Consider the following 27,720-nt stretch of genomic DNA (forward strand, 5'->3'; position numbering starts at 1 on the left):
CAGTTTAAATGTTCCTTAAATCGATTTCGGAACTGCCTCCATTCGGGATCCCACTGTGGACGCGCTAAACCGATTTTATTAGATCTGTTTTGTAATATCGGTTTAAGCTAATTCGAAATAATCGTGCAGTGTAGACGTACCCTTAGTCCTTTCAGGCTGAAAGCTGACCAAGAGCTTCATACTGCAACAATGAAACACAGCCGACTCTTCAGTACAGGGTGGCATCCTATGCACAATAGTGTGGGGAAGGGACATTCTTTTCAAGGATACTGAGAAAATCCCATGGCACTGCTTATAAGAGTTTGTTAGAGCTAGAGTGCGCATGTACGCCCAAAATCTTGCAGAAGGGGAGTGGAAGCATTGTGTATGAATCAGGGATAATGCCTCAAGGACTATCAGATGTCAGCAGGAAAAAGTGATCCTCCCTTGGAAAGAACAGAGCAAGTGTGCATCCCCTTGCTAGCCCAGGTCAGCTGGCTGCTGAGGAGGGGGAGAGAGCAAGCCTATTGTCACACTTACCTTGCTGCTTCCTCTACAGAGGCCAGCACAGGAGCTGAGTGTATAAGAACAGTTCTGCTCCTGGTAACGACAATGGAAGCTGTAATGCAGATATATTAAGGGTTTGACAAGTCAATGATTAAAACACCCAATTTTGCTCTACACTACAGTTTCCAGTGTTTCTACCACTAAGGGAGATGCACCCATGATAAATTTTGACTATGAAGCTTGCTCAGGTAGGGTGCAAAAGATCTGAGAGTATGACTGGTCCCTTTGCAGGGTAAGAAAGAGGTGAATGGATAGGGAAGGTGTTCGGTATCCTCTCTCTCCACCCTCTGTCCAGGTTTAGTCACAATCTAGTCCTTAACATCCACACAGAGCAGACAGGAACTTGGCTTAAAAGGCTTCCGCCAACAGAAAAGATCAAAGATATTTGTATTTTTAAAGGGATGCCATCTACTTCAAATCTCGTTCACTTAAAGTAGGAAATGAAATGAGTTTTCAGGTATCTCCATGCCAATTTCTATGGTTTCACAATATTCCTAATTTTTGCTGATCTTTTTCTTCTCCTCTATCACTGTGTGAAAGACCCATATAAAACAAAGGGAGAAACTTACTCATCCTTCCTGACTACACAGGGGAAACAGTGAAATAGGACCTCTCTCCCTCCCGCCCACCCAACAACTGCCAAGCACACATCATGGACTAAAGAAACCAAAAAGATTATGTTTCTCTAATTAGTAGAAGTATTACTGCAGTACCTAGGGGCCCCTTTGTGCTAGGTGCTGTATGAACACACACAGTCCCTGCTTCAATATCTTTTGGTTACAATAAGCTTAGCTGTTTCTTGTAACAATACAAGGCAAATATTTTTCTGACAGACATATGATTTCTGAGTTGACTGTGACCCTTTAATCAGCATTACCTCAACTTGTAACTTTTAATGTATGGCTAATGGAAATAAACATTTCTCCCTCTGTGCGTCAATTCATGATTAAGCTAAACAAAATTAAAAACGACAGAGTGCATAACACCAATCGGTTTCTCTGAGTGTTCATCCGTACTGCACGTCTGGCTGTGGTTTCAAAGAAATCTGGATTAAATAACATGATTCATATGTGAAAAGGCTGACAAACAGAATTTTAGTACCGTTCAGTCGTAAAACAGCAAGCATTTGCTCTGCATGTACATCATATGTCCATAACATTTTTCCTTTGAGAGCAAAATATTAGGTGTTTAATCTGTGCACCCCAAAATTAAAACCAGGAGGATGTGTTTTACTGATTTCTCCTCCACCCACCCCCACCCACGCACACCTTTCCATCAACATTTAAAACTTAAAAGCAGGGACACTAAAACCTATTTACTAAAAATAAAAGCATCCTTTTAAAATCTCATAAAAATAAATTTGTTCAATTAAATTATCCATTTTTGTCATTTTCAATAAACCCATTTTAGAATGCTCTCTTTCTTAGAGGATACTGTTCACAGTAGACAAGGACCATTAATGGCTTGCTTTTGTGGGTGATTAACTGAAGTGAATCCGAAGCCTTTGATCAGTGCAAAGGCTGTTTACTGTGAGCATACCATTCTGTGAACGTAGATTTAGGCCTAATCCAAAGCAAGGCAACAGAAGCTCCTACACAACACTGCATGTAAACATCCAACCTCTCTCACTCATCATAAGGGTTGGGAATTCTCCACTCCTGCCTCCTTGAACATTCTGTCAAATCTCTTTGAGGATGGGGCACAGGGTAATAACTGCCTGAAGGAGAGTTTAAGCGTGGTAACTATTTAAGTGTGTGGGACAAAAATGACTAATTGTTCTGTGGAGCGGAAAAGAAGTGATGTAATTATGCTCATGTAGGGTTCGTAAGGATATCATTGTGCTGAATTTCCTGAGTGGCAGTTGACTGAAATCTTTATCTTTTAGTGTAATAAATATGTGATATAACTGCATACTGCAGCATGTTATACAACTACAATAAAGAGATAATGACTAAAAAAAGTCAAGCAGAGCAGTCGAGTGCACTTAAAGTCGCACTATTCATGTGAGGACACAGAGATTACTGTCAATATGTGTCACATTGATACACAACTTTTCTGGTACTTGAAATAGGAAAAAAATGCAACAAGAAATTGCATTTTGGGAGGTTGGCAATAAATGAGCTATAGCAGCTCTCACATGGGTTATGAAGTTACCGAACCTCAGAAGGGCATTATATCCTTTATTTCCATGACTGCTTAACTGTAGTTCTTTTATATTTAACAGATGTGGATTATGCAAAGATACCTACAAATGTCTGCTCTGCTTAGAAACTATTCTAAATTACACTGTTCTAATTGGGCAAAGTCAACATAAAGTTTGAGTACTTTATGAATTTCTAGTGGCATGGTGTCTGGAGCCAGGGCCACAGGAGTTTATTCTGAAATATGCTCCCTTTGTCACTCTGGGCAAGTCACAACATCTGTCTGTCCGTTTCTGCACCTGTAAAACCTCTCTCTTACAGGAGGTATTGTTAGGTTAAATGAATGCATGTGAAGCATTTAATATTGCCATCTAAACTCAGATATGACGACTGGCCCAAATCCTGCAGTCCTTACTCAGGCAAAACGCTAGTTGAAGTCAGCGGATCCCTAGGTGAAGTACAGAACCTCAACTTTAAGCTGCAGAGCTAGCAGAGTTTGAGGGGATACCAGCAGAGGCAAAGTATGTCTTCATCTCCTCCACTAGACAATGACTTGCGTTACGAACACCAAGAGGCCCATTGATGTTATGTTGCTGTTAGACCCACTCCTTCCCCTGCCCTTCACTGAATGCCGCTGTAGGGTATGTCTACACTGCAGCTGGAGCCTGGGCTCTAGGACCCCATGCTGTGGGAGGGTGCCAGAGTTTGGGCTGCAGCCTGAGCCCAAATGTCTACATCGCAATCAAACAGCCCCTAAGCCTGAGCCCGGTGAGCTTGAGTCAGCTGGCATAGGCCAGTCGCAGGTTTTTAATTGCAGTGTAGACATACCCATGGTGATTTCACATTTAGAGAGCTCCCTTAGCTAAAGTTTTTCTCTCAACTTCCTTGGAGCGGCCTCATGCACTACTGTCAGCGTTGTTTGTTTGCCTGAATGCTAACCAAATAGCTTCATTCGCACATTAGCAAAGAGTCTTTTTTTCCCCCCAAGTGCTACTAGACTGCCTTAAATTGTGAAATGTAATGAAAGGGAAACTACTGAAAACACTGTAATTTAAGTGCATACAGCTGGCGATCTTTCAAAAATTTCCAAGTTATCTAACAGTGTGTTTAATTCCTACCAATGTAGGCTCTTACGCTGTCAGTCATCACCATGCCATCTCCATTGGTTTTATAGCAGGAAGCAGAATTTCACAGGTGCGATACTGCTGTGTGGTCACATACGCAATGGTTTTAGGAGAATGTGTCTGATCCAGCAACCAGATTCCAAAATTTTAAGGCCAGGAGGGACTATGACCAGCTAATATGATTTTCTGTATAAACACAGGGCACAGAACCTCACCCAGTAATTTCCGCATCAAGCCCATAATGTCTGATGGGCTATAACATACCTTTTAGAAAGATATCCAGTCTTAATACTTTGACTGATGGAGAATCCACCATGTTCCTAGGTAACTTGTTCCAATATACTGTAAACTGACCACCTTAGAGTAAGTGCTTTAGTCAATGTTTTCACAGCATTTGGTACAATGAGGTCCTGGTTCATAACTAGGGCTCCTAGATGCTATGGTAATACAAAATGAACAAATACATAACAAGACCACAGCAGTCAAACGTCAGACAAAATGAGTACATCTATATCAGTCATTTGGTCTATAATAAAGAACTACATTGATTTAGACTGTAAACTCCTCAAGGCACGGACCAGCCTTCTCTTCTATCTCCTTTGGGGTATGTCTACACTGCAGTGTAAGCCCAGGCTCAAACTCAAGCTCAAGACTAACCTGCCTTTCGTCTATACACAAATCATGCTAACCCAGGGTACCAGGGATGACCACAAGTATCAGCAGATAGCTAAAAAGCTGACAGCATTGCAAATTTTCCTAAACAGTGACCAGTGCTAGCAGTGGATTAAGTAGCTCAAGAGCGAGTACCAGAGGACCAGGGACCAGAACTGCACCTCTGGCAACTCGCCAATCTCATGCCCATTTTATGATTTTGGCAGGGGGTTGGGCACTGAGCTCAGCACGGAGCCAATCATGACAACCTGGCCAGCCGGAATGGTGCCCTGCTGTCTCCTGAATCCAACATGGGGACTGCTGGGAGCCAGCAACAGGCTCCAAGTGAGGAGCATGAAATGACTCTGTTTCTGAAACCAGGTCCAGAGCAGGCTGTGGTACAGGATCAACAGCAAACTCTGGGTCCAAGCCCAACGTCAGTATTATAAAAAAATCCAAACAAACACACAAATGATAAAGTCACAGTAATTGAGCAGCACCACAGGATCGATGTCCAGTCACTGGACCCCACTATCCTATGGCAAGGTTCCAGTCACACAATCTCTTAATGAGATAATGGTTCACATTTAACTACTTTTTTGTGTTCCTCACAACAGAGCACATGCATCTAATAATGGAATTATTTGAAATCTATCACTAATCTTTAACCCGATTGTCTCTAAACCAGAAGGTGTTTGGTAGAAAGCTGGTCATCCTTTGGGAATATTTCAGCCTCTGTGCAAAATCTATTTTGGAATTACAATGAAAGAAATAGAAACTCTTCAGCATGATGTTACAATTCTCCAATTTCTGTCAATATTATGGTAGAACGACATCAAGGAATTACAGTTGCCATATTGCTGACTGTACATTGGATATCTGAAGGCACTCAAAGGATTAAGTAGAATCCTATTCTAAACGGTTCAGTTTGTTGTTTGCCTGGCAACTTCTGGAAGTCAAAACAAACACAGCATATATGTTTTCCTAAACGGAACTCGGAGACGAACACACTTTCTTTCCACTGTCTGTACATACCATTTGTTAGTAAACTGGTGCATATTTTCCATCTATTTATGTTCACTGGCACCATCTATACTACATGCTCCTTTCTTCTCCTACACAGCATCTCCTCTAAACCTTATTAACTAAACTGAAACAAAGTAGTGGAAGGGCTAACAAGTGGTCATACATTTAAAATAATATGTTGGTCTACAACCAGCTGTAAACAGTGACATTGATTGTAAAAGACCTTTTAAAAACTGCACCAAGAAGTCCTATGGCTGTTTATGAACCTTTTTGATATACAGTTTATATATAATTTATATGACATAAATACAGTAAGCTGTTGTGTAATTAAGGATCCTCATCATATTACAGTTTTGCATTCACTTAAGCAAGATCCTGTCCTGAAGTGATTTTTCAGGGTCAGATTATCACCTCCCACAAGTAAAACCCATGGGAAGAAATTTCTGTGAGGTTCCTCTCTTGGAAATCCCCCTCACATCTCACTGGGGAAATAGAGTTTGCCTCCCCCACTCTGAAGAAAGACTGCAGGGCCTGCCCCCTAACATGGCATATCCTGGGGCATATGGAGCCACATCTCTATCATCAGCTCTGAATCTTATTCCTGTCTTCTTGGCATCACATCTCCATTACACATGCTACCAAGTACTCTCCTTGGCCACAGCTGCCCCTAGCATCTCCAAAGAAACGATTAGTAAGTCCTAGGTTGCAATGTCTTTGCTGACTAAGTTTCACAGGGCTGGAAGGGAAACATTGTGTGTACCCTTTGGCCCCATCTTCACTCATCTATCCAGCCCCAACCCCACACCACTAGAGGGACCCCTGCAAGACCCAGAGAAGGGAAAGAATAATATCATAGACATGACTGATTCCCCCTTTCCATAAAAAAGTGGGAAGATCCAAGTGTGGAAGGCCCTCTCCTCTCTTCCTGGATATTGATGTGGGTGGGGTAATCTGATCCTATTTCTGACTCAGTGGTTACAAAGGCTAAGCTACCATGGAGGCCAATGGGAAATAAGAAGGCACCAAATAACATCTGAGAAAGGAGGCTTCAGGATTAGCCCCCACTGCATAAAAGTTTTTACGTATACTCAGTAGTATTACATGAGATGACAAGGCATCCAAATCTTGAATATTTTTATTTTCATGGATAGCACAAAAGTATCCTAAGACTCTTAAAGACAGAAACAGAGAGTGTAAGTTTTAAGCAGCAGCACCAGGAATTTCTGGTTTACCATAAGTTTAATGTTCAGAATGAAAATTCATAACTTGGTTCCCAATAGTGCAACATACTAACTGCCTCATCTCCGACGTAAGAGCTGAGAGTGCTTAGCAACTGTCATAAGGTTATCAACACCTTGGACAATCCTGAGTACACATTTAAATTCCCATGGCAAATCTGTGCATTACTTCATGCTTTGTAGATCCTGGATTTCCTTCCTATACTTACAGATACAATCAGCATCTAGATACTTGGCAAAATTTGAGTCAGAACCTATTGTTCCTATTCCTCAATCACTCAGACAGCTAACATGTACCTTCCTGCTCCTTTCTCCTTAATTACCAACAATATTTATTGTAAAGAAGTGCATCAAAGTCCATTGCAATAGTTCTTTCATGCTGATTAAACTGTGACAAAACATTTTGGTCAGAGAAAAAATGTCTTAAGTTCATGAAGCTAAAAACCAAGCTGCACAAAACTGAAGCATTCCAAAGTTTAAAAATAATGATTTTAAACTGCAAGAGCCGAGCTGTAATTTTGTGCAGTTCAGCATGACATCATCGTTTATATAGGGCCAGCTCAATAAATCAAACTTTACCTAATTAGAGATCCTACTGCATATCTACATTATTCAGACAAATAATAAGAACAGGACAATCCATAACACAAGCCAGATATGTTTACTAAAATATGTTCTTTTCAATCTTTTTTAGCTTCACTGCTGCTTACAGAGCTTTCACATTTACTAAATTATAGACCTGAAGCTTTTATTTTAGTCTGACTTCACTTTCAAGGAATTCTTCAATTAACTTTACGCTGCTTTAAGCTCTTCGTCCAATGAGAAAACAATCTGTGGTTTCTAACTTCTTCCAATGCCAATGGCTGCCATCCATGTTCAACTTTCAGATATACTGTCTTTTCAGAGCCAGGCTCTGTTTGCTTAAAACCAACTAGTTGTCATAGCATTTTGACAAGGAATATTTTAAAAAATTTTAAAAATTTAAAAAAGGAACAATACTTTGTGATGGGTAAATTAGTAGGAATAATTAGGTTTACTGTCACTTTTTGAACAGATTATAGCAAAAACTTGGTCAAACCAGGGCAATCAACTCAAAGTGAAAAGCCCTTATTAGTTAGGTTGTTACCAATCTTCTCTGCATTTACTGATCATCTGTGACCCACTCTCTTTTATTTTTTAATTGTGGATTTTGTTTGAAAGCAGAAGTTTATGAAATGTCAAAACATTTTAAGTCCAACAGAAGGATGCTATCCAGCTAAGGGCACCATCAGTGGAAATGCAAGAAACTTTTTGAATGGCTAGATATCCTGCTGCTCGTGCAACAATCATTGACTAAGTACAAGATGTCAAATCAAAAGTCAATAACAATTTCATAAAAAGCATGAGTTTAGAGATAGGTTTCTTTGCTAAGCAATAAAGGCTTTCCCCTTAAACGTTGAGTTTTGTTCATTATTTTTACTGTTTTTTAAAATACACACACACACACACACATACATATATATACACACACACATTTTACTCATCAGTTGCACCAACAAATGCAGTGTTTGAAATATTAAGCCATTAATCCAAGAGCTAGCTTTTTATAAAAAGTATAATACAGCACCCAAGAAGAAATGGGAATACACAGAAAAGGAGGCACATATCTATATTAGTTCAGTACCAGTTCAATTCTGACATCTTTTGTGACAAATGTTAACCAATGAAAATCATGGAAGAGTTTTAATTTACTGTAATTTATTAGGTGTCAAAATTAACCAAACCACACTCCAAGACTAACTAATGTAGTGCATAAATATGTTTACAATGATATGGCAAATGGACTTCCTGCAAGTACATGCAGAGTAAGCAGGTGGACAAAAGAATCCTTCCAAACTGTTGCTGGACATATCTTAGTTCAAGATAACATTACAGCCACATGCACTAGTCATGACAAACAGAATTGGAGGAGTATTGGCAAGGTAGAGTGTTAAGGCCAATAGTGAATCTGGAGTCACTTGCACAGAATGTTCTAAAGGATCTGACTCTAGAAATAATCCAAGTCATATTTTCTTACTAGTTCTCATCTAGAGTCAAGTGCACAGGTATTACAGTGCCTACAAACCAACAGCTAAATTAACAGGGCTACACGCTACTTGAAAAGCACAACATTACTCAATTTTCCTCCCTTTTGTTCTCCTTCGCAAGCCTTGCTCCCACACATCCCTGGTGGGGCACAGCAGGAAGCACAAATCTATTGCACTTCAGCTCAGGTGTTTATGCAGGCTACGTACTAGAACAAGTAATGGCAAGTGTTAGGCGTAGTCCTACAATTTAAGCAGCAGTAAGTCTCAAGCCCCTTGACAGCATCCGAGGAGACATAGAGTTACGTATAGTTCTCAACAGCTAATGAGGTGGTTAGCTATGTGCTTCACTCTTAGGCCTTATTCTTCCTACCAAGCACAAGTAGTTTGGTGGCTGCACACGAGCACTCTTTAATGCAGGATCGGCTTCTGCTCATCGTTTTTTATTTTGTGCGCCAAACCTGTGCTGTAGACAATCACATCCTGAATCTCCACCAATTGGAATTTATATGATCAGTTTCAACAGGCAGCAAACACAGAACTGCAACTCATTCTATCAAGATCCGCTAAAGAAAAATGGATCTCCAAACCCAATATTCGCACTCTCCTTATCCTTTTCCACCTAGCCTTATTCAAACAGCAAATAAACAACATTATAAGAGTTTTCAGAAAACAATGTGGGTCAGAGTTCCTGTTAAAAACCATACTGCAGGGATGCACTGTAGAACTCCTTATATGAGCAGGTGGTATAAGGATGGGATGAAGAGACTTCCATTACAACATTAATCTAATTCCACAATCCCACAAAATCCTTTTTGGAGAAATGGTGCAGGTCTTGGGAACCATGTACGGGAGAGGCTGGAACGGCTGTTCTCCATTACATTGCATTCCCCTTCCCCTTCAAGAAAAAAAGAGAGCAAACTCAAGTTGACTCTGTGAGCATTAGCTTTGCAGGATTTCCTTTCTGCAGCTAGGAACACCTTTCTTTCTTATGGGTAAGTTTTAGGATGGTCAGGGATTCATAGAGTCTGAGCACCTCAGGGAAGCTGGGACCCAGTTTGAAGGCAAAAGGACTTGTGGATCTATAGGTTTTTGCTGGTTTATAAGAGTGGAATTCCAGGCTAGTTCCATGAGGGGACCAAACCCCACATACTTCTAGAGATGATTTCCATTGCATGTACAACCTCATGAAGTTTCTCTGCCCCTCTGTGGGAATAACCCAACCAGGGATATGTTCTGGCCTATAATTATTGAATCAAGATCTTCTCTCAAGCTCTTCCACCATTTTTTATATTGGGAAATATGCCTCTCTCACAGAACTGGAAGGGACCCCGAAGTGTCATCGAGTCCAGCCCCTGCCTTCACTAGCAGGACCAAGTACTGATTTTGCCCCAGATTCCTAAGTGGCCCCCTCAAGGACTGAACTCACAACCCTGGGTTTCACAGGCCAATGCTCAAACCACTGAGCTATCCCTCAAACACCTACCTTCCTGATATAAACCATTTTTTAAACCATGACCAACATCTAATCTGGGAACTACTGCTCCGGTTGGTCTGATTTGTAATTAAAAGAATCAAGGACACAAACCTAAAGCCTCAGTTCTGTTACTGTGTGCCATAAACTAGTTTGTAAAGTAAATTTGCTTTGAAATGACTACCTGTCTGGACAGAAACATAATGAATAATCGTTGTAAAAGGATAGCATTTGGGATCACGACCACAAAAAATTCCTCTCATCACCAGTAAGTGACCAGTGATCTTCTGACAAAACCCCAGGATTTCCCAACATTACTTCTGTAAGCAATAGTAAAAATTAAAAGAGGTGACTTCCCTAGAGCAAACCCCATGCTTCTGAAGCTCGATGCTTATAAAAATGAAATATTTTCATTCTCTTGTGTAAACTTGTACAGATTGCTTGCTATTGATCTTCTGAGTCATGTTTCTGGCAGTAAATGGGTATCCTACTAGAAAATATAAGTGCTAGAGAACAACTGACGTAATGTATTAATAATTTAAGTTTGTATTTAACTCTTACAACGCAGCAGGAGATACTGTCTGTACAAAATAAGGATATCCAAAAACATTGAAAACAAGGAACCAAAATATTTAAAAGTTACATTTAAAAGATCACATTTTAATGTGAAGGATTTGGATTATACTCATTAAATATTTTTTTTTAAGGTTATGAGCTACATAATAACACTCCTACTAAGGTTTTTTTTAAAAGGGAAAATGGTTGCTTCAGTTTTAGGGTATCACGGAGAGAGAAGGATGACAGCTTAATCACGCTGCTGTATTCAGACTGCTGGATTTCCAGTTGACTCTCCAAGCTACACAGGACAATCTTGAGAAGTTTGAGAGCCAGGGAGCACGTGCTGGGGCTCAGGGTTTAAGCCCCGTGCGCTGGCAACTATCTCTTGTGTGGCTGAAGCCCAGAGACACCCCTTCCCTACTGGGCTGAAGCCAGAGGTGACACATAGGGGGCATGAGAGGTCATCTCCCCCTCCACCCCCCTGATTTTTGCCAGGGTTTGCTGGCTCCACTCAGTCACATGGTGCTACCTGGCCCCCTCCCTGTGTGGCAGCTGCTGGAGCCGGCAAGCTGGAAGCTGCGGCCCTAGGGAGAGGCAGCGGCAACACCTGGGAGCTGCAGGGAGGGGCTGCTAAGGGTAAAAGGGAGGGTGTGCCTGGGGGAATGAGTCAAACTGTTGCGGGGGCTGAACCTTTAAATTATGCCCCACCAGAGCATGCACCAGTGGTCTCTGGCAAAAGCCCCTAGCCCCATCATCCCACCGCAGAGAAGAAGCCCAGAGTTTCTCCCCCAGTCTGTTAGGTGGAGAGTAGGGGTGGGGAGGCTCCGCGAGCCACACTTTAACTGTAAAAGAGCTGCATGCAGCTTGCAAGCCGCAGTTTGGCCAGCCTTGGATTATAGGTTAGAGAAAATTACACACATGCCTACCATATATATCTGTACTCTGTGCACAGCATATGTATACAAAATATATGTGCATCTGCGGCCAAATGTTGCCTCTACGCTTACACAACCCAGAACAGATGCTCACCAATATTACAGGTTTATGGGGTCCCTGTCATAGGAGGAACATTCCATCATCCCTACCACAAACTCATCCAGATAGCTTTGGTAGAAGCAGAAATAATCTGCAGAGGAGGGAAGCTGAGCATCAGGGATGTATGTATGTACAAAACCCAAATAGGAAGACTATGTTCCTTAGGTGAGGTGGGGCTCGAGGATTTTGGCACCAGCAAAGATCAGCATGAAAATCTCCTGCTCTCTGCTCCTCTTCCTGCTGTGCATGTGCTTCTGTGTGCAACAATGAACAATGTGCTCCCAGAATTTGTCTCATAGCCTCCACAGTGTTAACCTGAGAAAACCATCAAATCATCTAACAGATGGAGGGATAGGAAAGAAGCACACCTATATCTTCAGTGCATTAGAGGACTTAGCCACACAACTTGCATTGATTTTAATGGAGTGCTATGGCTAAATTCCAAGTACCCGTAAGTCTTTTCCAATAACCATTTGATTGTTGGATGAAGTTCTTTAGCCTGCACTATGCAGGAGACCAAACTATACAATCATAATGGTCTCTTCTAGCCCTAAAATCTATGAAAATTCAGATGATATAGTTTAAAGACAAGGAGATCTCATTTCCCAGCATGTATTACATTACTTCTTTATTTTATTTTCAATCCTCTGTAAACATACAAAACCCAGAGGAATACACAGTATACGGAAGTGCAGAAAATATGCTCTCACTTGCCTCAGATGCAAACAGCTACATACTGTCCAAGTGACACACAGTTTTGACCAAGGAGATAGCAGTATCAGTGTTTCCATAATTCTTTATGAAGAATTACAGGATTTTAAATGTCTCTTTCCAGCATTACCTCATGCATGGGCCTCTCGCTAATTAAAACTATATACATATAGAAAAAGCAAACATCAGTGCTGCAATACTATGTATCAATGTACAGTATCCTTGGCAAAAAGAAATGGCCTGCTGTTCTCAACCAAAAGTCAGTTTCCATAAGTTAATTGTGAATTGTAACCAGACAAGATCTCTTTTCTAAAAAGTTTCCAGCAACTGGCAAACTGTGTCCAATACACAGGAAATCATATTTATAGTTATACTCTCCACAATGTACCAATTCTCCTCTCGCTAGGACAACCAGTGGCAACTTCTAAATGAATGGTCTTGTCCCTAGAATTCTATCATCACAACATACAATAGCTAATTCTAGAGTCAATACTTGGGGGGTGGGGAGGGGAAATATAGCAGAGGTCCCTTCCATTGCTAAACAATCCATAAAATAAAGACCTATCAGACTTCTCTACTCAAAAGAGCAAGAGTTTGAAATCCTGCTTTTGCAACCCTTTGTCTCATCATTAAAACCATGATTCAGTGAGGTACTTAAGCACATGCTTAACTTTAAACGGAAGAGTAATCCCATACTACCCATGTGCTTAAAAACAGCATTTAATTAGGGCCTAAACAAGTTACAGCCTAATCTATACCTGCTAATTACAAACTCCTTTAATATGCCTACATTTTTAACATAGAAAATGGGGATGAAAACCAACAAAGCATTTATATGAAACTTCAAGTGCTCTTATAACAAGCATTTAAGAACACGCATAATTACTTGGTAATCATCTTGCCTTTATGGTTTTTGCTATGATTCAGAGAACCATGCACCATTACTAAGGCAAGTCCCACTCTGAAAAGCAGAAGGGTAAAATTTCAAAGCTTTTAATAAAGATAGGTTAATACTTTACCAAACATGAAATTCCACCAAGGGCAAAAGCACTGCAAGAAGTGTTCTTACCTACAATTAAGAAAAGTAAAAATCATCACTAAGTATATCACACTTTAAAAACACCAGTAATTCCAAAATAATGAATTGTGGATATCATAACCATGGAACAACCCAAAGAAAACAAGACGCTAACATCAGAACAGGAAATTGCCATTTCTTTGACCCAGTAATTAACATTAACAGGGAGACTGCTAATATATATAAACAAGCAATAAAGGAAATTTTGTATTAGTGCAGTGAAACCCGAGGGACCAGTTTAAAAAAGGGTTACTTAATAGGTGAGATTTCATCTAAAATTCAAACAAAACTACTGAGAACCACATGTGAAGACTGCAAGGTGGTCACTTAAGAGAGAAGCTTGCTTGCTGGAGATGAAGGTCCTTCATTCACATTTCACGGTGTTTAAAAAATGAGCAATACTATATACTTATTTAAATTCAGACGTGTGTGCATGGGCTCTTATGCACAATCATTAGGGATGTGTCTTTGATTGTCCTTGTCATGCTGAATTTTGAAGTTTGATTCCAAATAATTGTTAACTTTTGTAAACAACTGTGATCACAGGAATTTGTTGTGTAGCTAATTAAATTTTCACTGCACTATGCCCTTCTTTTTCATTTACAGTAGCAAAGTGTGAAAATGGGCTGGGGACCAAAAATCACACATAAACAAGTAGCTTTCATGTTTTGTTGAAAAAAAATCAATTTTTTAAAAACTGATTTTTTTTCACAAAAGTGTTAGTTTTCCAAAAAGATTTCTTTAAAAAGTTTCTAAATGAAAAATGTCAACCAGCTCTAGTTATTACAGGTTAAGAAAAATCAGTTTTTTTCTTTAAAAATAATTTTTTAAATTGTGTTTATTAATCTTTGCTTCTTTTTACTTTTGAAAACTCTTTGCCGTTCCTAAATACGTATAGTGGGCATTAGTCATCCTGCAACAAGTGGTCTCTAGTGAAAGGAAAATATGTTTTATGAACAAGATCGGCTCTAACTTGTTTGTCTCCACAAGCAAAAAAAAAAAAAAACCGCCCCGCAACACACACCCCCAAGCGCCGCCCCGCCGTAACAACCTCCGCTGAGCGCCGCTCTGCCCAGCCAAAACAACTCCCCCCGGACCGCTGCCCTGCCCTGCCGAAACACACACACCCGAGCGCCGCCCTGCCCCGCTGAAACACCTCCCGGAACACTGCCCTGCCACACCGAAACACCCCCTTCGAGCGCCGCCCCGCCGAACCAAAAAAAAGAAACCCAAGTGCCGCCCCACCACCCGAAGACTGGCCGCCCCTTACAAGGTGCCGCCCCAAGCATGTGCTTGGTCGGCTGGTGCCTGGAGCTGGCCCTGTTTATGAAGCAGGTCCTAAAACGATATGACAAAGCTAATTCTGTAATCAAAGTCTTTGACAGCTATGACAACAGTAACTCTGTCAAAACTGCAGAAAAAACACGCCAGACAGGATCTAAGATTGGATGAAAGAAATACCAGGTGACTGGTGAATGCATCTGTGCCTCTGTGGAAAAAGTTTCTAAACATGGCATCCAATAGGAAGACATTTGTAAAATTCCGCTTTGAATATGGTTCATAACGCACCTTAGAGTGCAGAAGGATACACAACACAAACCCTCCTCCTTACCGGAGGCTTTTCCAGTGGTGAAGTAGCGAAGTCCATCATCATTAGATGTGTTGAAAAAGAAGCTCAAGCCTTGCTCAGAACTCAAGAAGAAGTGGACACAAGGATGGTTTTTGGATCTCTTGGTGACAAAGGACCCAGAGTAATTAGATCACTTGATACAGGTGTTTTGGTCTTTGCTGTTCACTCCTTTCCCAAAATGGGAAATAACATATGGATTGGAGCAGGTCCCTTACCAGCACAATTGAGAAGCTTCGCTATGACATTGTGGGGATCATCCAGACCAATAATGGGTTCTGTCCCCATCTGCCTTGTTACTTAAGATGTCTTAATGCTATGTTGCCACAAACCCAACCCTTGACACCATAGCTAACCTATAAGCATAGAAGTCTCATCCCAGCTTCCACCACCCTGGTTACTCTTTGTAGAGTGACCCCAACAGACCTTCCAGTTCTGGGTTTCCCCAAATCCATTTACCCCCTGTTCTTAATTACCGGACACTCAGACTTTCCCCCTCTGGTTCATAACCCCCAAAAGAGTGACACCTGACCCCAATTATCAGTTCACTTTGACACACGCACTCTGCACAACAGTGACCTGCTTGGGATAAAAAATAAACAAAAGCTTTATTTGATAGAAAAATCAAACATGAAATAGTCAGGGAAAAGCAAATACTGACAAGTTACACAAAAAATAAACAAAGACAGAACCTCACGTTTTAGACTTCTGTATTAATTAGATTCCTTATTTCCTGTAAACAGTTTTCCAGGGTACCTCCATCACAAAGGGGATCGAGCATTTCACAGACAACACCCACCTTGATGCTGGCCCTCAGTTTCTGGATGGCCTTCATTTCAAATTCCTTTTCTTTTAAAGGTTTGCAGTTATTTTTTTTCTCTCTCTCAGATTATGGTGATTCATAGCATGAGAAATTCCCTCCCCTCTTAGGGCAGGTCTACACTACAAATTAACACTGGCACAGCTGCACTGCCATAGCACATCTGGTGAAGATGCTCTAAGCCAACAGGAGAGAGGTCTCATGTTGGCTTAATAATTCCACCTCCGCAAGAGGCGGTAGCTATGTCAGCACTATCAGCATAAGCTCTGTAGTGTAGCCATAGCCTAAGGCTATGTCTGCACAAGCAAACTTGCAGGGCACAGTTGTATCGATGCAGCTGCATCCCCGTAAGATTGTTCGTGCAGCCGCTCTATGCCAATGGGAGAAAGCTCTCCTGTCGACATAATAAAACCACCTCCATGAGTGGCAGTAGCTATGTCGGTGGGAGAAACTCTCCCACTGACATAGCATTGCCCACATGAGTGCTTATGCCAGCCAAACATACGTCGCTTGGGGTGTTTTTTCACACCCCTGAGCAACATAAGTTTTCCCAGCATAAGTGGTAGTGCAAACATGGCCCAAGACTGGGGTTTTCTTTTCAGTTTCATATTGTTCCAATGTTCCATTAACTCTAACGGTCCGCCATTGTCTCTTCCTGGCTGGCCAATGGATTGGTGCTTATAGTTAGCTTCATGTAAACAACCGGCTTGGGAGGAGTCCCTCCCTGCTGTCAGGCATCCTTAAAATTGTAGTATCAATCATGAACATGCTATTCTATATACCCAAATTCATCCAGTTCTGCTGGTGAGGTATTTTTGTTTTCTAATTTAGTTTCATTGTTCTACAAATCAAGTAGTATTTAAGTTATGAAAGAGGTTTTCCTAAGTTATGAAAGGAGTTTTCCTGTTCTCTGAAGCAGTTTCTTGAAGCAGTAACCATAAATAGACACAGACCTCTACTGAGGCTTCACACATACAGAAAGGGGCTATCCCAGGATAAAAGTCTTGTAGAAGAAAAAAAAAACAGGTTCCAGGTTACCAAACATCATATATACCCACACAGGGATGTTGGCTCAATTAAATATGGGACATGTTTGTTATGAAAAAATACAGAATCCTCAAACATAACAAAAATGTGCAATCTATCTTACCGCCACTAAACCAGACAGTCCAACGACCTTTAAAATGTCATTGTTGGAAGTAATCTAGTTTGCCATGTTGAATTTAATTGTGAATTATCATCTAACAATTTGTACTAACTAATGCAATCAGTTTTGCCTTATTATTGTTGTGGCATTACCTAGAGACCCACACTGAGATCAGTGTCTCATTATTTTAGGATATGGCATATACACACAAGAGAAAGTGCTTGCCCCCAAGAGCTTACAATCTAAATAGACAAAACTGAGAAAGGAAGTATTATTATGCTCATTTTACAGCTGAGAAACTGACGTACAGACAGGGAAAGGGACTTTATACATAAAGCATATGGCATAGTTGGGAACTGAACCCAGATCTCCTGAGTCCCAGCTCAGTGCCTGAACACCAAAAACATACTGCTAAAGTTATACTCACACACTACAGCTGCCCTGGAGTTAAGTCCTGTCTGTTTCCTGATTTTTGACTACTGAGTGTTATCCCTCACAACTACCAACATAATACAAGCAATAATTTTATTTCATTCATATCATATTTTGCTTTTTTCATCTTCAAAGCATTTGACAAACAGTAACCAATTATCACAGTTCCCCTGGGGGACAGTATTAGAGCTAGTCGACATTCTTTGGAATTTTGAAATTTCTGTGAAAAATAAATTGAAAAAAAAGGGAAGGGGGAATTGTCATTAACTTCCCCCTGTATTTTTCTACGGTAGATAATATTATCAGCCCCATTTCACACATGGGAATTGAGACAGAAAGAAATCAGGCAACATATCCAAGCCAACAAAAGGAGTCAGTGTCAGAGCTTAAAGAACTCAAGCATTCCTGACTCTTAGTCCCATGCTCAGGTCACTAGACGATATCTTTCTCAACAGCCATGCTGTTCGGGCACGGTTAATGCTCCCTTTCACAAGAAGGGGAAGCCAAAACAGTCTTAAAAGAAAGCAGATAAAGAGGTATCATCTGGCTTCCCCCATACAAACAATAGTCAAATAAAGTTACTGTAATTAATACAGCATTTTCTAGTGGGACTTTGAGTCAAGACCCTAATTGTACAGTTCAGAAGGGAGCAATCTGACCCAAGACACAACTCTCCTCAGTAAAATACTGAGCTTTGAATGTTGGATCCTGACTCTAGGTTACCGCACTGCTTCTCTTTGTATCTTTCAACTACATTACATCTGTGCTTACACGTGGCACTTCCATTGACTGGCATCCACATGACTGCCAGCACCATCTGTTTCCTGGTTTTGGTTGCTCTGTTTCTATCTGCTTGAGACTGTCCTATCTTTTTTTACTTTTGAGTTTCCCCTGGTCATTTTGATGTATAACAGCTGTTGTGTACTTGTGTTGGTTTCATTTTTGTTGTTTTTTTGATCATATGATTAATTTACATACTGAGTGTGCAAACTCTAGGCTAACAATCAGAAGAGTGGGTGCCAGAGATATCACGGATTCTCTATAGAACATAAAGTAGCACCATCTAATGTAAAGCTACGTACGTCATCTGCATGCTTCCTTTGGTCTTATTATTACATCACTGTGATTTATACATTGCAAATGGCAATAGAAATACAATAATACTTGCACTTATTAATAAAAGATGGATTTTTTTCTGCTTTTTTTGAAGAGGCATCACAGGGTTTCCTTAGAGACAAAGAGAGGGATACTGTAATGTTGTTGGGTGCTGTTGCATTTTAAACACTTGCCAAAGATAACACAAGAAAATCTGTAAAATGAAAAGCTCTGGGGAAAATGAAACACTAAAAGATGGTGCAAGCCTCACTGGAAAAAAACTGTCTAACTACACACATTAACAAACCTGGTGATTAAGGTAAAAATAGCGATGGTGAACAGCATTGACTATAGACAAACTACATGTGAAGGCAAAACACTATGAAAACATTGAACAAAGCAAGTTATTTTTGTTCTGAGTGGGGCATGTCATGTGTAAACAGTAAATAAATCCCTTACAGAAAGCAAGAATTAGGTAATCAAATAATTGCAGACAATGCACTATAGTTCTGGCCAAGAAAGTAACTTGGTTAGTTTGGCTCGTTACACTTGTTACTAGGTTACCTGATCCAGGACAGTCTTTAGTAAATCTTTTTCCTGCTTTTGGACCCTTTCTTACTCAGAACTCCCATTGAACTCAGGAGTTTTGACTGAGTAAGGAACACTGAATGGGGTTATTTGCATAAGGTTTGCTACTTAACTTAAGTAGCTAAGTGAAATTTCAGTTCAACATTAACTGGACTGCTGATGAAATCCTTCCTCAAGATTTTAGGGGAAGGGTTTTTACATAGCATAGTGAAAATATCTAAAATTTATTTTTGATTTTTACTTTATTAAAGAGAGTTTGTACTACACATTTGGTTTTGGTGAACAAAAAACACAAAAAACCAAAATCTTATAATTTTTTGAACAAGTTTAAAATATTTCAATGAAAAGTACTTCTACATTTCTGAAACTTTTGCAACCCACATATTGTTAGCACAAGAACAAGAAAGTTAAACACAGCAGACCTTTTTCACTGCTCAAGCTGTAAATTATTTAAAAAACTAACACACAATTAAGTGGTGAAGAGTAAGTTAGATTCTCAAATTCTTTCAACATTAATCCATTCACAGTTTTATTTGTAACTCAGTGAAACCAATGCAGATTTCATACAATTTTTTAATAGGAAAAAAGTGCAAACAATGTTAAGGTTGCACGTGCTATTCTAACACTGTTCCTTTGTGTATATGCATTATGACAATCTTTAATTTCATGATCACATATTTCACAAATAATACGGCAGAATTTGTTCCATGACTTTAGAATATCTTAAATTTAAAAACCATACTCTTATAGATTTATATTATTTTCATTAAAATGAATTGTCCAGTATAACTTTACCTTAAACGTGTAACTAGATAAATTCTCATCTCGTTAAAATATGCATTTCAATAATGCAATCAGCAACTATGTATTATACCATTTATTTTCAACCATCAGCACAGTTTGTGTCAGGTACAATTCAGGGCATTACCCAGTTTACTACAAAGCATACTTTCCCTTACCCATGCTTTTCAAGTGAACATCATTTAGAGGGATGTCATTCATTTCAGTCCCAACATTATCTGTGCTCTGAACAAACTTTGTGTTCCCTTTCTTTTATTGTTAAAAATATCACAAATTAAGAATTATGAAACTGAGGTTATAGAAAGAGTTTTTCACTAAAAGAATGAATCCCAGGGCATTTTAAATTTCCACATATTCTTTTTCTATATCAACCAGTTTAGATCTTTTTCCACACATTGTGTCCCACATTAGGGCTTTGACATGTTGAACAGTAGGAGCTGGCTGAAAAATGGCAACAAATTTTCATTATTAGCCTCTATTGATATTTGTATTGTGTTGTGTAAAAAATGCTTACTGTTTATATAGTTTATACACATAGTAGCAGACACAGTGCTACCATATGCTAAACTCGGGTGTATGAGCGTGCCAAAGACTTCATGATAGTCTGACAAAGGAAACGCACTAAGCTTGCAAAAGTCTGAGAACCTTCTGCATGGTGTTCATTGTCCTCATGCCCACAGTGATCTCTTTAAATGGGACTTGAGACCACTTGGCATCTCTTAGAATTATGCCCTAGTTCTAACAAGCCTGATGGCTAACTCCACGGTACGCACTTCAAAGAGCCTGTAAGAAATCTATGTCTTAAAGAAAAATAATAGAATAATAGAAAAAGGAGACTGAAGTAGGCCAGACTTGGGAAACTGTGAGCCATCGCTCAGTTATATCTTGAACCCCACCCCCATGTGCCAGAGAACTACAAACTAATCAGAAGCCTGACCCCAGACTACTGGACACGGTCTAAGGCTTTAACACGCATCAGGGACAAAATTCATGTTCCATCTTCACCAATAACTGGAACCTTGCTGTAACCCTGTTAAGGAATCGACTTTTATAATGAGCTTCCCTAAAACAGTTGTAGTTATAGGCAGGGCCTCAACTGAGATAGCTGTAAAGCAACAGCAGGGTTTAAACACCAGTGGCTTTGCTACAAACTTGCCTATATTTTTACAGCATAAAGTTTGCACATGTGCACACACACCCATATCAGGATGGCTAGTGAACGCCAACATCTGAGGACTTATGGTCCTACTGCGAAGCTCATTTCTGCTGTCAAGCTATCATCATTAAATCATCAGGCATTTTAAAGGAGCTGAAGTTGATAGAAACAGAATCCATCTAAGGACAGCAATATCCCCACCAAGTTTCGACAGTTGCTTGAACCACAAATATCAAATGGCTCTTTTTGCTTAAAAGAGAGGTCACTTATCTGTAAAAATTATATTTAATGTTTCATAAATATAGGGCTTAAAACAAAAGTGCTTCTAATCAGATCTGGCATGAAAAGAAGAAATGCATAAAGTGAGGTAAGTGTGATCTGACCCAGCTGAAGAACAGGAGATGGCAAGGCGTCAGCACATGACTCACACAGACACTAAACAGTAAAGAGCTAGAGATAATTCTCAGGTAAACTTTGCATGAGCCACTACGTCATTCCCCTCTAACCTTCCTGCATTAATCATGTCACGAGTAACCTTATGCAAGCCAAGAAGAATGTCTGATTTACAGGGAGAAAGGCAATGCGAACAGAACAAACACTTTGGCATGACAAGAAACTCAAGACCAACCTGAATTTCATTTCAAGTGCTTAACACACCCCACAAGAAAATAAACCCTTTCCATTCCACAGGAAAATTGCTAGTTCAGGGATTACTGATTAATCAGTTATTGAGAATACAATAAATAATAAAGATGTGCACACGGTGTTGAGTAAAAAGTAAGAGCCTGCCCAAACCTGTAACTCAAAAACTCAAACCAAAACTTTGTTTTGCAGCTTGTTAAGAAAGAAGACAGAGTGTCTTTCATGGCAGGCAGGCCACTGGGCAGCTGAAGGAACATGCAAATGAGCCAAACAAAATAATCCCTCTGTTGAACACTACTCAGAGAGAGAAAACTTCTGGGATTTCACACAGAGGACATACAAAAGTGTGGTCCAGGGTGAACAGGGATGTCAGAGCCCTGTTCAGTCCCTAAGTGATGTCTCTGATTGTGCAAATGGACCTTGAGAGCTCATCAACTCCAGCCCTCAGCACTGAGGCAGAAACCCAGACCACTCCTAACAGGTGTTTGTCCATCTTGTTCTTACAAATCTCCAATGACTGGGATTCCACAACCTCCCACTGAAGTATATTCCAGTGCTTAATTACCGTTATAGATAGAAAGTTTTTCCTAATACCTAACCTAAATCTCCCTTGCTGCAGTTAAGTCCATTACTTCCTGTCCTGCCTTCAGTGGACATGGAGAACAATAGATCCCTATCTTTATAACAGCCCTGATTTTAAAACTATTACCCCCTCAGTCTTCTTTTCTCAAATTAAACACGCCTGAATTTTTTAACCTTTCCTCATATCAGGTTTTCTAAACCTTTTATCTGTTTTGTTGCTCTTCTCTGGACTTGCTCCAAATTGTCCACATCTTTCCTAAACTGTAGCACCCACAACTGGACACAGTAGTCCAACGGCTGCCTCACCAGTGCCGAATAGAGAGGGACAATTACCTTCAGTGTGTTACATGTGATGCTTCTTTTAACACACCCCAGAATAACAATAGCCTTTTTCACAACTGCATGACATTACTAACTCTCATTTAATTTGTGATCCACTATAACCCCCAGATCCTTTTCAGCAGTCCTACCAACGAGCCAGTTAGTCCCCATTTTGTAGCTGCGCCTTTGATTTTTTCTTCCTAAGCGTAGTACTTTGCTTTTGTCTTTTCTGAATTTCTGATTTCAGACCAATTCTCCAATTTGTCAAGGGCTGTTTTGAATTCTAATCCTGTCCTCCAAAATGCCTACAACCCCTCCCAGCTTGGTGTCATCCATACATTTGATAAGCATATTCTCTACTCTATTATCCAAGTCATTAACGAAACATTGACTAGTACCAGACCAAGGACAGACCCCTACAGGACTCAACTAGATATATCTTGTCAGTCTGACAGCAAATCACTGATAATTATTCTTTGAGTACAGTCTTTCAGTAAGTTGTACACCCACCTAATGGTAATTTAATGTGCACCACATTTCCCGAGTTTGCTTTTGAGACTGTGAAGTGGGACTGTGTCAAAAGCCCTACAGAAATCAAGATTTATCATATTTACTGCTTCCCCCCATCCACTAGGGCAGTAACCTTGTCAACAAAGGAAATCAGTTTGGTTTGGCATGACTTGTTCTTGACAAATCCATGCTGGCTATTCCTTATAACTTTATTATCCTCTAACAAATGGATTGTTCAATAATTTGTTCCAGTATCTTTCCTGGTATTAAAGTTAGGCTGACTGGTCTATAATTCTCCTGGTCCTTGTTGTTTCCCTTTTAAAAGACGGACACTATGTTTTCCTTCTCCAGTCCTCTGGGACCAAACCCATCCTCCAAGTTCTCCAAGATAATTGCTAACAGTTCCAAGATTGCTTCATCTAGATCCTTAAATACCGTATATGATTAACATAGAATTGCAGTATGTACATAAGGTTATATAGGACACATCACTTAGTGTCCAAGACAGATTTTAATTAATTCATTAAGGGAACAATTAGGAAAACAAGTCTAAATGTAAAGTGTGTTTAGAATACTTTTTGTTAAAGATTGCAATATAACTTGGTTAAGTAAAAATGTTTTGTGGGATATACAAAGGTTGTTTAAATTAGAATGCAGGGCTACTGTACCCTTTCATAGAAGGATGGAATAGTTATTTGGAAGAATTGCCAATAATTTGCATGCATCCTATAGGTAATTAAAGGTTATACATTTTACTTTAAAGCAGAGGGAAATTATCCTTCAACTACTGCACTTCAGTACATTTCAATAAAACTTTCATAGCAAGTATCAGAGGGGTAGCCGTGTTAGTCTGGATCTGTAAAAGCAGCAGAGAATCCTGTGGCACCTTATAGACTAACAGACGTTTTGGAGCGTGAAGCTTCGTGGGTGATACCACTTCGTCAGATGCAGTAGTGAATTCCAGGTGTATATATATGCTAGCAAGCAAGCTAGAGATAACGAGTTAGTTTCAATCAGGGAAGAGGGGCCCCATTCTACAGTAGAGTGTGAAAACAGGGAGGAGAAACTGGTTCTTTATTGCACCATTCACAGTCTATGTTTAGTCCAGAGCTATGGTGTCAAATTACATAATGAACTGAAGCTCGCAGTTTCTCTTTGAAGTCGGTCCTGAAGATTTTTGCTGCAGGATGGCACCTTAAAAACTTCAGGACAGACTTAAAGAGAAACTGCTAGCTTCAGTTCATTTGTAATTTGACACCATCAGCTCGGACTAAAAAAGACTGTGAATGGCTTGCCAATTAACCAAACATTCTCCTCCTTGGTTTTTTTACACCTCTATCTAGAGACGGGGCCCCATCTCCCTGATTGAACTAACCTCGTTATCTCTAGCTGCTGCTAGCATATATATACCTACCCCTGGAAATTTCCACTACCTGCGTCTGACGAAGTGGGTATTCACCCACGAAAGCTCACGCTCCAAAACATCTGTTAGTCTATAAGGTGCCACAGGATTCTCTGCTGCTTTCATAGCAAGGTAGGAGTATTGTTTATTAGATGCACTGCATGTTTATTAGATGCATTGTTTATTAGATGCAGGGCCTTATCTGGGGGAGCTGTGCCATTGACTTCAGTAGGAGCGGGTTCATACTTGCAGTATTGTTGGAGTGTCCACTATACAAGAGCTTACTGGAGTCTCCATATGTGTATGTAAATAACCTCATAGCATTATTCAATATCCCAGTGCATGGACCCTTCATTCAGGTTCTTGCAACTTTAAGAAGAGTAATGGATAAGAAAGTTGTGATGCTAAACACACTGTATGTTTCTTTCTTAGCTCCAGTTTTCTGGAACTCTTCTTCTCTCATTTTGTCATCTTAGGGACCAACCCTGTGAACTACTGAGCAGTCTCAACTTCATGACTTCAAATCATAGGACTGTGGCTTAACCTGGTTTTGAGATGGAAAATTATCTCCCCTCCAAACACTCCCTACTCTAGTGCTTCAATCTCCTCATCTTTCCCACTTCCACAGCCCACTGTCACATCAACATTGTCAGCTGTCGGCTTTACTGTTCCTGTTGATTATCTGTATTCATTTTGTTGCTGCTTCTGTTTCCTTTGATTAAATACTTAAATATTTACTCAGCATTTAAGTATTATACAAAATAAATACGTTTGTAACTTAAATGTATTGCAGTATATATTATTTCTTCTTCGTTGCCACTTCCCTATTCTGGGTTGGCAACTTTTGCAGCATTCTTCCAAAACTCACAACCATCCAAGCTATAACACAGATTGGTCTATCTGAGGTCCACCGATATCTGGTCCACGGACTGTGTCTTTGGACTCCCTCTTGGTTGTCTTCTATCCACAGTCACTGCAAGAGCCATCCTACCAATCAATACAGCTCTCCAGTCTCTGCTGGATATGCCCACAACAACATGGCCTAGCCTCCTTCAACTTGTCTTCAACTGGAGCAAATGGCATTAGGCCCCTTACAAACTTGTTTTATTTCCCATCACAGAGAGTTTAAACATCTGACCAGCTCAACATCTTCACTTCTGTGGCGGCAAGCATACTTTCTTGTGACTGGCCAAGTCAAATTATAGTTTTATACTTTCTACCCTATGGGCATTTTTGTCACAAAGAACTGGGGTGAGCTCCTGCCATTCGCATCACGTAGCTTCAGTATGATCTGAGTATCATTCAGGAGAGCATCATCATCAGCAACCATTTATCCTAAGTATTGAAATACTTTCACTCTTCTAAGCTATCTGACTGATATCTTTTACAGTGAGTCCTCCTCCCTCAGCTATCATAACCTTGGTCTTCCCAGTATTCATGCTAGTGTAACGTAACATAATCTATCACCTAGGTGATATGTGCAGTGTTGTTGTAGCTGTGTTGGTCCCAGGATATTAGAGAGACAAGGTGGGTGAGGTAATATATTTTATTGGACCAACTTCTGTTGGTGAGCAAGACAAGCTCTCAAGCTACACAGAGCTCTTCTATAGGTCTGGAAAAGGTACTCAGAAGGTATGTCAAAATTGCAATTAAAAACCTGTGGCTGGCCGGGGCCAGCTGACTCAGGCTCAGAGGTCTCAGGCTAATGGGCTGTTTAACTGCAGTGTTGACATTCGAGTTGGAGCTGCAGCCTGGGCTTTAGGAGCCTGCGAGGTGGGGAGGGTTCCAAAACTCAGGCCACAGCCCAAGCCCGAACATCTACACCGCAATTAAACAACCCTTAGCCCAAGCCTTATGAGCCCAGGTCAGTTGGCATGGGCCAGCTGCGGGTGTCTAATTGTAGTGTAGACATACCCAGAGGGTCTCAGCTATATACAAGATTGAACAGATAGTTTAACATAAATAGTTAGCACATATTCTAAGGGACCATTCAAGGTGAAGTGGCCCATTAACAGCCCTGTAGATACTGGACAAAAAGGGGAGTTAATGGATTACAGTTGTTGTAATAAACCTTAAATCCAGTGTCTTTATTAAAACCATGATTTTCAGTGTCTAGCAAAGTTATGCACTTAAGCTCCCAAGCTCGTCTTTTGGAAGTGTTGCACAGGTTTCCTTTGAAGATGTGGACTGATAGGTCACATATAGAGTGATCACCTTGTGAAAAGTATTTACCTACAGGTGAATATTACCTCACTCATATATGTGATATGTCAGTTTTAAACAGAAAAATATATAGAATAAAAATTAACCATAAAGAAAATATAACTTTTTTTACATCAGTTTGGATAGTTTCCCTAGTGTGTTATATGTATCTGGTTTTTTTAAATGATTAAAGCTATTTTATTAAAACTGAAACTAGAGAGTTGAGATGATTCAGAGGCTTACGTAAATGAGCACTTTCCACCTCCAGTTCACCAATTTAAAACCTACCCAGATCCGTAACTGAAAGTCATTTTCTCCTGGCAGCTGTTCAGTGACCTATGTGAAATAACTTGTTGGTCTAAATTTGTAACAAGCAGGCATCTGCCTCATCTGCAAACGCATCCAAGCTGGAAGTCTCGCAGAATGGTTGAGGGCTGAATGGGCCACGGAGACTGAACTGGCCTCCAGAAATGCCCCTTCTGAAAACAGGGTTGAGGCAAACTGTCAGGCCAGTGTTAGGAAAGCTTGCCCTGCCATGTCCATGCCCTGGGAATGTATTTCACACATTTCAGTGCCCAGATCTCTCAATCCAACCCTTTTCAAAGCATTAAGTTCACTTAGATTTTTTTTTAAAACACCTGAAAAAATTGTAAATGAAAAAACAAAACTGAAAAAGAATGTCAAGTGTCCAGAGAGTGCAGGCAAAGGAAGGAATTCTGTGAGAAAACAGATTTCACTTTCAAAATTACT

The 27,720-nt window shown here is 40.2% G+C and overlaps 1 protein-coding gene across 3 annotated transcripts in view; it reads right to left on the reverse strand.

Annotated features, from left to right (window-relative positions):
• The window catches only part of CMSS1 (cms1 ribosomal small subunit homolog), a 372,753-nt gene that overhangs the window by 163,021 nt on the left and 182,012 nt on the right, over nt 1-27,720 (reverse strand). The window contains exon 1 of one of the 3 annotated variants that reach the window (XM_032776665.2): nt 13,587-13,632. The exons of the other annotated variants lie outside the window; for them this stretch is intronic. Coding sequence (XP_032632556.1) covers nt 13,587-13,593 — 7 coding nt within the window. The 5' untranslated portion in view covers nt 13,594-13,632. Of the gene's footprint in view, nt 1-13,586; nt 13,633-27,720 lie in introns of those variants that run through there. 3 annotated transcript variants of the gene reach the window in all.

This window comes from Chelonoidis abingdonii, chromosome 1 (genome assembly GCF_003597395.2).
Source record: "Chelonoidis abingdonii isolate Lonesome George chromosome 1, CheloAbing_2.0, whole genome shotgun sequence".
Lineage (NCBI taxonomy): Eukaryota > Metazoa > Chordata > Testudines > Testudinidae > Chelonoidis > Chelonoidis abingdonii.